The sequence below is a fragment of the Sparus aurata genome, chromosome 6 (assembly GCF_900880675.1).
Source record: "Sparus aurata chromosome 6, fSpaAur1.1, whole genome shotgun sequence".
NCBI lineage: Eukaryota > Metazoa > Chordata > Actinopteri > Spariformes > Sparidae > Sparus > Sparus aurata.
In genome coordinates this window covers 21,887,854-21,899,308 of record NC_044192.1, presented here as the reverse complement: position 1 = coordinate 21,899,308, position 11,455 = coordinate 21,887,854, and the positions used below count along the sequence as shown (strand labels likewise).

The 11,455-nt window shown below is 40.2% G+C and overlaps 1 protein-coding gene across 1 annotated transcript; it reads left to right on the top strand.

Annotated features, from left to right (window-relative positions):
* Positions 1-113: 113 nt before the first annotated feature.
* Positions 114-11,259, top strand: LOC115583155 (activin receptor type-1B-like). Its single transcript, XM_030419649.1, has 9 exons — positions 114-401; positions 3,576-3,821; positions 4,931-5,197; positions 5,751-5,981; positions 6,112-6,279; positions 7,347-7,503; positions 7,617-7,741; positions 7,855-7,985; positions 8,590-11,259. Exons 1-9 carry the CDS (start codon positions 335-337, stop codon positions 8,713-8,715), a joined length of 1,518 nt encoding a protein of 505 aa, XP_030275509.1. The 5' UTR covers positions 114-334; the 3' UTR covers positions 8,716-11,259.
* The last annotated feature ends 196 nt before the right edge of the window (positions 11,260-11,455 follow it).

Genomic DNA, 11,455 nt, shown 5'->3' with positions numbered 1-11,455 from the left:
AAAACAAAAAAGTCTAAAAATCTAGGAAGAACTTGACCACCTGTGAGAGACTTTTATGACCTGATATGCACTCCAGTGTCAACCATTTTCAAGACTACAGTACATCCTCATGATGTCCACCTTAGATAGATAGATAGATAGATAGATAGATAGATAGATAGATAGATAGATATCCTCTCACAGTGTCCTGTGTATGTCTGCTGCTGCCTGCTGGTGGACTATGTTAGTCAACTGTGCCCTGAGCACTGACAGCCTGGTTAGCTGTCATCAGCACGCCTCACCACATCTTAGCTAACTAGACGCGTTAATGCGATGAACCGGGACTTTATTGATCATGGCTAACTTACGGATTTCGTTAGCCGTCGTGGTTGTTCAGACCGTCCTGTACAGAAGCTGTGAGGGTGAGTAACACGCTGTTTGTTGTGTTCATGAGACCAGCGCCACTGCCACCATCGAGCCGAGCGAATGTGGGATTAGCAGCGAGCTAACGTTAGCTAAATTAGCTAGCCTAGCCTAGCCTAACCGAGCGGCGGATTGAATTGAGGTTTGAAACCAGGTCAGCCTTCACTCGTATGGACATGGGTGTTGTTTAAATGTCTTTCATGTGAATGTATCAAAACACGATATCTCACCGTATGTCCGTCGCCGTTGAGCAAGGTTAGGGCAGTCTTTCACCAGCAGTTAAAAGGTGTCTTTAGGTAACAAGGACTGTCAGCTCAGTGAAGGGTTTGTCTGTAAACACAGCTCTGGAGCCGCACAGCTTTTTGTACTTGTCGTTATTTAAGTTACTAAACCGAAGACATGGTTGTTGTCGTTGTGCGTTCCTTGAGTACCTCTCTCCACCACAGTAACGTAATGCTATCCAGAGACCCTTAACACGAGGCTGGTTAGGTAATTATGCCATCAAGACATAATACTGTGTGACAGTATTTCTCTTCAGTGATCAAATGTTCATGTAATGTAGGATAGAAGTACTCGAATTACTTGTAGGCAGACATTGGTAATGTTAAAATGTTATATGTACAGCACCCAGCACACAGAAGGAGATGAGACTCTTTGTTCAGTGTTGCTGTGAAGAGACAGTACATGTTAATATCTTTTATCTGATGGCAGGTTATTTCACAGTTTATCATGAATTGGAGCCTGTTGAATGAAGGTTGTGTCTTGAGTAGTAGAAGTATTATTTTTGTAGCATCATTATATGTATGAGAGTTTATAATGCATTCAGAATTCATTTCGATGACTGTCATCTTTCCATTGTATTCTTATCAGGCCATATCACCCAGATCGACGTATTTGTCATCAATAATTCCTCCTTGAAATTCAATTGTAAACCCTTCATAGGTCAAACAAATGGATGGAAGTGTAAGAAATTACATTACATGTCATTACATTGATGTAAAAGTCTAGTGCTACAGCTGACAATTTTCACTTTCACTTTTCATTATCATTTAAATAGCCAGTTATCTGCTTAATTAAGTGAGTCATTGTTTTGTTTTTTTCTTGAATTGTTTTCAGTGAGGTAGCAGATCCTCACATTTGGAACCAGATAATATTTTGGCAGAGATACATAATAAGTAGTTGTCAGTAGTTGACCTCCATAATAAAGTAATGTTAAGAAATATGGAAACTGTCCCTTCTTTTTTCTCCTCTCGTTGCAACCTGTGAAATAGTGTGAGGAACGCATCTTAACTATACAGCACATTCCTTTGCCTATAAGTGCCTATTCCTTTATTTTACATGTAACCACTGTTACTTGTATTGTCTTCAAACACATTGGAACATATAATTACTGTTCAGATTGTAAGACATGTCATGAACATGAGATCCTAATCCTGTTCTGGTTTACAATAGAAGAACTGGAGCAAATGTGACCGAGTGCTGAAGCAGCTGAATTCCAGTGGTGATGTGAAGTTTTTGTACTTTGTAAGGAAACATTTTTAATTGTTATTTAATTTGACAGTGAAATGTTTGAGGTTTGGAGGTAAAGATTCAGAAAATATCTTTTTACTACTGCCTTTTTATCACGGTTGAAGTGGTCAGTAACTTGGCCGTGTGCTTCTGCATGGTTTTGAGATTTCCAATCCCAATAATACATATTTTTGTCTTCTCTGCGGACTCCTTTGTGGTTTTACAACCATTAGCCCAATATCATTTAGAGTAGTGACATTTACAGCCACGGAAAGTCTGAAATGTCAGTCTGATTTCATGTTTAGTCAGCGTTTATCTTCCTTATTTTTGTATTTATCTGATCGCAAGCATCTGCCAAAATGTGTCGGAAATATGTGAGTCAGTACCACAAAAGATGTTGTAAGGCCTTAACTCTAAAATCCCCCTGTTTGACGTAGATGACACTGAAGTTCAGCTGCATGTGTGCTGGCTTCCTAACAAGCACTTCTAGCTGCACACAGGCTCTCCAGCAAGGTCATTTCCTACAGTGAATCCACTGGGGGCTCTTCCAAAATTACTGGAATGTCACATCATGTCCATGTCTTAATAACATAATTGAATTTCACAGAGGAAGTCTCAGTCTCCTGTTAGTAAAATGACAGTCACAGCTGATCAGTTAATCTCTACTCCTACATGCCCTCACATAAACCCTCCACCCATCCTCAAAAAGCCCCTGCCACCCCCACACACACCCCACCCAACCTCCAACACTTCCTCTTCTTCCTGAACAGACCTCACTTATACCATCCTCAAATCTTGAGTTTATTTTGGCAAGACGTCGTTCATCTGAAAAAGTTCCCCTAATACTAATACTAAAATGTAAGCTTTTACCCTAGAATCTCAATGATTTTTGATCACTTGATTAATAAATGTTATACATGTTATTTCTATAGAATATCAGAAAATTGTGAAAAAAGCCCAAGTTCACATTCTCAAATGTCTTGTTTTGTAGTGTTGTAGCATTATACCGGTTTTTGTGGTAAACCATGGTATGAAACGTGAGATCTCACTGTGTATATTTGCTTATCTAAGGTATTGAATTCTACCATATCACTGTCATTAAATATAAGTATATTTTTAGTTTATATCAAGTTTTATGTCGGTTGGGATATGATAGTTTGTGAAAACGAAATAAATGTTTGTTCAACCAAAAATAGACGTCTATTTTCATTCTTTTAAGCGTCATTGCAACTGATAATGATATTAACGGTATAATACTTTGTTATTTTCTCAGATGGTTGTCCTACTGGGAAAATCTGATACCATTTGGTTCACAGCCCAAAGAAAATCTGAGTACTGTAACAAAGAAGATAAAATACTCACATTAAAGACGATGGAATCATCAAGCATTTTGGCCTTTTTTCCCTCAAATCAGTAGATGAATTATCAAAATAGTTGTTGATTAATTTGGTAGTTGACAACTTATTGATTAATTGTTGCAGTTCCACTTACCTTATTAGCTAGCTGCCCAAAACAGCTGAGAAGATAAAACTTTTTGTACAAATAAATTCTGACCCTGGACATGCTATGCCCATTTGCGGTGCTCACAGACCAACATTTTTGAAATGCAGAAACTATTGTATTTGACACCATGTTGCTTCTTCTGCCCCCCTCCGTCTCTGCAGCTCTGTGGTGTAACTGCACCACAGCCCTGTGTGAGAAGAATGGCTACCAGTGCGAGACCGATGGAGCCTGCATGGCCTCCACTTCCTTCATCAAAGGCCAAGAGCAGCACATCCGTACCTGCATCACGCGGGACAACCTTGAGCCCCCTGGACAGCCATTCTACTGCCGCGGTGCAGAGGGTCTGCTGAACATCCACTGCTGCTACACGGACTACTGCAATAGCATTGACCTCCAAGTACCCTCAGGTCAGAACACAGCATATACAGTATGATCAGTTACATGTACTGATCCTATCACCATGACTTTAGCATTTAAGTTTTTTTTTTTTGTTTTCTGTTTATCTGTTGTGCAAGTTGGAGCAAATATGTCATCTAAAAAAAGTATCTCTTTACATGGAGTGCCATACCTACTCTTAAAATACACTGACTGAGCAAAACCCTGGCAAGAACAAGCAATAACTTGTGCTGTGTACACTGCTAAATTACTGGTTCTGAGAAGGAGCTTTTGCACCTTATTAACTTAACGCCTGATAATGAACAAGCGGCCTAGTTATAACATGCATTCATCCATCGCCTGTGATGTTATCTGAAGCATCTCGACACTTGTGAAGAGTTTCCTACACACTTGAATGACTCATGGTTACTGAGAAGCGTTTCTTCTGGTGTTATGTACAGCGTTCTCAAATATGTGAAGAGAACGGTGCCAGAAAGTTATGGACCAAATCCATCCTCAGCATGAACAAAAAGCACAAGTTTATATGAAACTTTTAACCAGAAAACAGCACCTTTAAAAGCCTGGTTTAAACAAAGAGACTCATATTTGAAACCAAGGTTTCTCTTATTGGGATCACAGCCTCACATAATGAGAGTGTGAATATCCTCACCAAAACTGTGAACTGTGCAGCACGCTATGATGAATAGGTATGAAAGACCAAAGTTTTCTCTCCCTCCATATGCAGGTTTGGTGATCCTGAAATGATTATAGTGCCTGGATGATTTGTACTACAGCCAGCAATAAGGAATTTAAACACAAATAAATACAAGGACATAAGGAATAAGCTGACCTTTAGAGGTATTAGTATGCTGTAAATGTAATTTGAACACTTATTGTACTTCTTGTTCACAGTAAAAGCCTTTCAGTGTAGAGAACTGAGCATGTCTTTGTTAAATAAGTGGAAATAATCAATAGAAGTTAATGCAAGAGTTAAATTTTGGCTCATTTTTTCGAATTCTCTGCTTAGCTGAACGTTTTATGCCATCCTCCCTAAAGGACCCGAAGCAGTTCATTATATATTGTTATGGAGTAAAGTCAGTCCTGTGTGTGTACTCACTGCCACACATTGTTCTCTCCTCAGTTACAACTCAGTCAGGACTGGGGGGAGGCTACGGCCCAGGTGGGACATGGGGGCTGGTGGAACTCGTTGCTGTGATCGCAGGGCCGCTGTTCCTGCTGTGTTTGCTGCTGCTGGTGGGCGTGTTCCTGTATCAGTACCATCAGAGGGCCTACAGCCACAGGCAAAGGCTGGAGGTAGAGGACCCCTCCTGTGATCACCTCTACCTGGCCAAAGACAGGACCCTGCAGGACCTCATATACGATCTGTCCACATCTGGTTCAGGCTCCGGTTAGTGCACAATGTGATGTGATAATGTAGCTGCAGGCAGGCACTTGTCTTGTTTGGTGGAAATTCTTGTTGAGAAGTGAACAAATGAATAATGATGAATAAACAAAAGGTTGTCTTTGAGCAATTTAATAAAGTGATATAATAGAAAAATAGAGAATAACAGTGTCAATCCATTTCAGCTGAAAGGTCATTGGTATTCACACTACAGCATTCTGAGTGAGACTGACATCGAACTACTGTGAAAGTCACAGTTTGTAGAATGACAAAATAAAAAGGGACATATCAGAGCGAAACACCAGATGTCCAAGTGGCCTTGAAAGTACCACATACCTACATCCTGAGAACAGAATGTTATTTGCCCTCACAGATTCCCGTAAATAAGCTTGTAAATTAGCTATCTAAAGTGAATAATAAATAGTTATAATACGCAAGGTGCAAAAGGTAACGATTAAATGTGAGGTTAATACATTTTGCTACCAGATGTTGTAGTTTACACAGGTTTGTATCAGAAGGCTGCTGATGACTGTTCTCTGTTCTCATCCTCTCTGAGCAGGTCTGCCTCTGTTTGTCCAGCGGACAGTGGCCCGGACAATTGTCCTCCAAGAAATCATTGGTAAAGGGCGTTTTGGGGAGGTGTGGCGAGGACGTTGGAGGGGCGGTGACGTGGCGGTGAAGATCTTCTCATCCAGGGAGGAGCGCTCCTGGTTCCGTGAGGCAGAAATCTATCAGACAATCATGCTCCGCCATGAGAACATCCTGGGCTTTATAGCTGCTGACAACAAAGGTGCAAATAACAGCATATTCTCTTTTCTGAACAAAGAATTATATACAGGTTATTTATCTGTCTGGTCAGTGTTTTTTCATCATTCTTGAGTAGACGTATAATTTCTTGGTTATCTCTGTGTCTTACCCAGACAATGGCACATGGACCCAGCTGTGGTTGGTGTCAGACTACCATGAGCACGGCTCTCTGTTTGACTACCTGAACCGCTACTCTGTCACTACTGAAGGAATGATCAAACTAGCGCTGTCAGCTGCCAGTGGCCTTGCACATCTGCACATGGAGATTCTTGGAACGCAAGGTACTTCTTTTCCCCTGGCCTTAAGTGGTTTAATAAATATTTACAATTTGTTGTCTACCAATTTAAGAATAAACCAGCCAACACAAATGAAGTCTGCTTCCAACATTCCTCTCTAGTCTGTTTGTGCTGTTGCTAACAATCTGAAAATCACTTTTAAATCTTATAAATTTCCATCTAAATGAAAATGTTGTCATTGAATTGTTTAATTTAAAGTTCCACACTTCTTAGTGGCCACAGAAAGACTTGAGTTTTTACCAGTTATACATGAAAACAATATGTGCACCATCTGAAAATAACTCATTGAGAAATTATTTGAGAAACAATTTTATTGAGAAATAAATTGAGCAATATGTATATCAACATGTGCAAATTGCGGGTTGGATGGATTTCCCTTGTGAAACACATTGCTAACGTTTCCTACCCCACCCACACACTGACACAAGCTCTCTCTTGTTGACAACTGATCTTTACCATCTAATGCAAGACTCTGATGCAATTTAACTGAGTGATTAAACAGAAGACATGCAAATAGTTTCATATTAGAATATGGTTGCAAAAATTATATGGATAAATATGTTCTTGGAGACATTATTTCATTGAAAAAACAGTTTGGTTTCTCTTCTAATTATCATTAACTGATGTTTTTTGTGGTGTGGTCACGGGAAATTGTTTTTTCTCATCTGTTCTCATCTTGTTTAATTGTTGTCAATGTCATGTACAGGCAGGCAGCCTAGCATCAGACCGTGTTTACTGCAAAAAAGTTCAAAAGTGGTAATAATTACTAGCAAATGAAGACTTGTGTCTTGTATCTACTGGGCATCTTTGAGAAAACTTCACTAGTGAATCATCTTCTAATCTGCTGTTCATGGAAAATTAAAGTGCAGTGGAGGACATTCTGTAGCTCAAATTGGGAAGTGTTTTCTATTTTTATCAACCACGCTGATGTCCATAAAAGGAAACATTTCTAGTTTTTAGTTTTTTTCATAAAAGAGCCTGCATGTTCATGTTGATAACAAATTTAGAGATAACAACTCACAAGTGTTATCATATACCTTATGTTTGGATAGGTAAACCAGGCATTGCCCACAGAGACCTTAAGTCCAAGAACATCCTCGTGAAGAAGAACTGCACCTGTGCCATCGCTGACCTGGGCTTGGCTGTCCGTCACGACTCTGCAACAGACACCATCGACATCGCGCCCAATCAGAGGGTGGGCACCAAGAGGTCTGTGTCATCATACACACCTGCAGCTGCTGAGCATCCTCTCTCACAGATACCTCTGACACCTTTGTCCTTTAATTCTTTCTCTAAACTGGTATTGTTTTTATGTCTCCCAGGTACATGGCTCCAGAGGTTCTGGATGAGACGATCAACATGAGACACTTTGACTCATTCAAGTGTGCTGATATCTATGCTTTGGGTCTGGTCTACTGGGAGATTGCACGCCGCTGTAATAGTGGAGGTCAGACTCTTTTGTTTCCACTCTGGATCTTCAACCTGTGTTCTTTGTTTCTCTTTTATCAACCCCTGAGATCAGAGCACTGGTCCAAGCTCACCACTGTTCTGTGTCATCAGGTATCCATGAAGAGTACCAGCTGCCCTACTATGACCTGGTACCGTCTGACCCATCTATCGAGGAGATGAGGAAGCTAGTGTGCGACCAAAAGCTACGACCCAACATCCCAAACTGGTGGCAGAGCTACGAGGTATAAAAACGAGTGATTAAAATTAAACTTTTGTCACAGTTTACTGGATCATTCGGGGTCATTCCAGGCTATTACAACGTGGTTCATTCCTTTCTATGATCATAACACTGCTCACATCAAGTTAATTGCTGAGAGGAGCGCTGTGGAATCACTAAAACGAGTTCAAGAGGTTATCACATTCTTTCCTCAGGGTGAAATTATTAATAATAAAATGATTAAAAGTGCTACTCAAACTTTGGGATGGCATTACACGGTTTCTAGATTGTCTTCCAGTAACATATTTCTTGTGTCATCAGGGATGCACGTTGCAACTGTCCTCCTTCTCAGTTAATCTGCCGGTATTAGCTTCTCTTACATTTATTGGTAATGGAGCATACATTGGCCAATGAGAAACTGGTGTACAGCAATACCTAAGATATGTTTAGTGTAATTTGTAGACATCATTACAGTGTTTGTCCACCAGAGAACCTGGACAAGTTCATATATCTTGGTCACAATTCCTCAAGAAACAACTTAAAGTTCCCATCCACACGTACTAAAGAAAAACTCTAATGTGTGTCTGTCATTTTTCATACTTACTTGATTCTCCCCCCTGCTGTTCCAGGCCTTGCGGGTTATGGGCAAAATCATGAGGGAGTGCTGGTATGCCAATGGAGCCGCCCGCTTGACAGCCCTGCGCATTAAAAAGACCCTGTCGCAGCTCAGCATTCAGGAGGACATTAAAGTCTGAGCATTAAAGTGAGCAGAGCACTGAGAAAGAGCTTTGAGCAGGACCCAACTCCAGACTGTAAGACACTGAGAAGAAAGGGGCCGGGCCTTCTACAAAGAACGCACAAAGTAAGAGAACCTGATGGAGAGTCGCACTCTGTAAAATATTCCTCCATAGACACTCCTGCCAGTTTGAAGCCACTTGATTTCTGACAAACCCTACCTCGCTTACCCAGCCAAACTACCAAGAACATCTTTCCTGTCTTGTCCTCAGCTACTGCTGCCCACCCTGAACCTTTTTGTTCCTCTCTACACTCCGTACTAACAAGGATCCTTGGATTTCCTGTGTTACTTGTATGCAATCATTAATAGGATATGTAATTAACCAGTTAACATATTGATAATCAGTTGCTGATATTTCCACAGAGACTCTTCGATCACAGTTGCATTATATTTGCTCTTTTTGTCTTTGAATAGGGGGCAAGCTGGTAAGGTTGGGAATGTTTTTAACTTATTTTGTACTTAATCTGATATTTAAATGACTAGATCTTGTTGTTAATATGTATGGGTGTTGGTGAGGTTTTTTCTCTGTGCCACCTACAGCACACAGGCACGTCACAAACCGCTCAGAAATCCTTCAAAGAGAATAATCCATCTGGTTCTGCTACAAATGTGTGCTTTTGTAGTCTGCTGATTATCACCATGTAAGCATGTACAAAGCAGTTCAGACAGATTGTGTAAATGCAGCCCATTAACTTTGAACAAGGTGTTTGAGACTTCAAAGTCACTGGAGCATTCAAGGCAACTTGCCAAACACGGTTGAGCCTTTGAACCACTTGCCAGGGGCTCTTTCCATAAGCTGTTGTGAACCTCAGGTTTTCCTATTGCTCACCAATCAAAGTTTCTTTGTGGGTGTCTATATTCAGAACAATCTTAAGAAAAATGCCCATGTAGGAATTATTAAGCAAAAATGCAATTCGTTAGGATCCAGTGTTGTAGAGCAGCAGCTGCCAGTGACTTGACACTATGAGTTTTGACCTTGATCTTCTTAGCTGACAACACTGGCTGGCTGCAGATTGGGGCACACAAACACTTGTTCCTCCATGCTACATGTATTATATTTAAATGGTAGCATTCCAATATGAATGCACTGTCACTGTCTGTTGGTCAGCCGGCAGACCATGACCTGCCATGTGAGTATACGCTCTCGTCCCTCAGATAAGCTGGTACACTCAACATTCAGATAAAACTTTGTCCTTTGCAGCAGCCACTTCTCTTTACACTGTACCTTAAATACAGGCCAGATCGTTCATATCTATCCGTTTTCAAATCATTAGGAATCTTTATAGTTTGTTTTTATGTTCATTTGTTTATATTGTCGGAGCATGTCCATTATTCTTTTTTTCCCCTTGGAGTGAACTTTCCCTGGCCAAGTACAACTACTACACATAAATGAATACATTTTTAAGATGATACTTGTGTACATACAACAGGTAGATTAGATTTATGTTGATACCTAGGTCATGTTTTAGATGGTTGAATCTTTTATACCGGCTTCTTTGTTGGTGGAAAAAAAGCTGGGACTTTTGTACCTACTTTCTGACCTTTGCAGTAACATTATGAGTCAGACACACTGTTTATGTTCACTTTCTCCTACAGCCCTCTGTTACTGCAGAGCAGTGTTTGATTTTTAATTGATGTCTCCCCTGGTGGCTCATTTGGTTCTCTATACAGTACCTCCTCAGTGTGTGGATTGTCTCCTTTTAGCTAACATTGTCAAAAATCACTGTCTACATTTGTCTCTAGCTGTATGCTGAATCAACAGGTACCGTTTGTGTATAGACTTTCTCGTGTTATTTATATTTGTATGCCCTGAGTCCCTATGGAAGCCTGAAAGGCCACATGTGCACTACTACTGACCTCTCGCAGCATTATAACCAAATTGTTCTCAGAATCATGACTCGTCATGGCTGCCAGAGTCTATTTAAGATCCCACTACTGAAAACGAGAATGTTTATATGAGTCAGTCACTGTACACTCCTAACTGGAAATCCGACTTTTCTTTGGGAGAAGAAATGTTGACACTAAATACTACTGAAATGTCTCAATGCTGTTTCACAAATGTGTTTGACCAGTTCTTTTTATTTTGGAAACACTTGCTTACTGCACTGTATTGTTTTGAGTCTTACAGGATGTTTGTAAGAATGAATAAACTGCACCTGATGCTGTTGATTTTGGCTGGAAAGACTGCGGAGCTCTAATGTTCGATAGGCGGTTGAGTGTCAATCATATTTATACAATAACGGGGTATGTTTGTCAAATTATATTTGCCTTACAATGTACAAAATGCATAGTGTATTTAAGGTTTTAATACCTTGCTCCAAATGTCCCTACAGAAGAATAGGATGGGTTTGAGTCAAAGAAATAGGTGTTATTCTTGGGTTGTGACAACTTCCAGGTCTCCGTCCAGTCGTGACAAAGAGACAACTGCATCCATGTAAAAACCCCTTCAGGACTTAAATGATGTACCTTCTAATATAGAGTAATAAATGCAATTGTTTTCCTATGTGGTGTCTGTTTCTTTTACTTTATTTCAGCACGGCCAATCCCAATGGTTAATGTTTCAAGAGTGAAACAAATATTTTACCTGAACAAAAGAAGACTTAGTAGTTGTAGTTTATGTTAATTACTGTTTTCATTCGCTCTCACTGCGTTCTTAACGTTCTGCTCTAAAAACCACAGTCTATGCTACTAGTCTTACA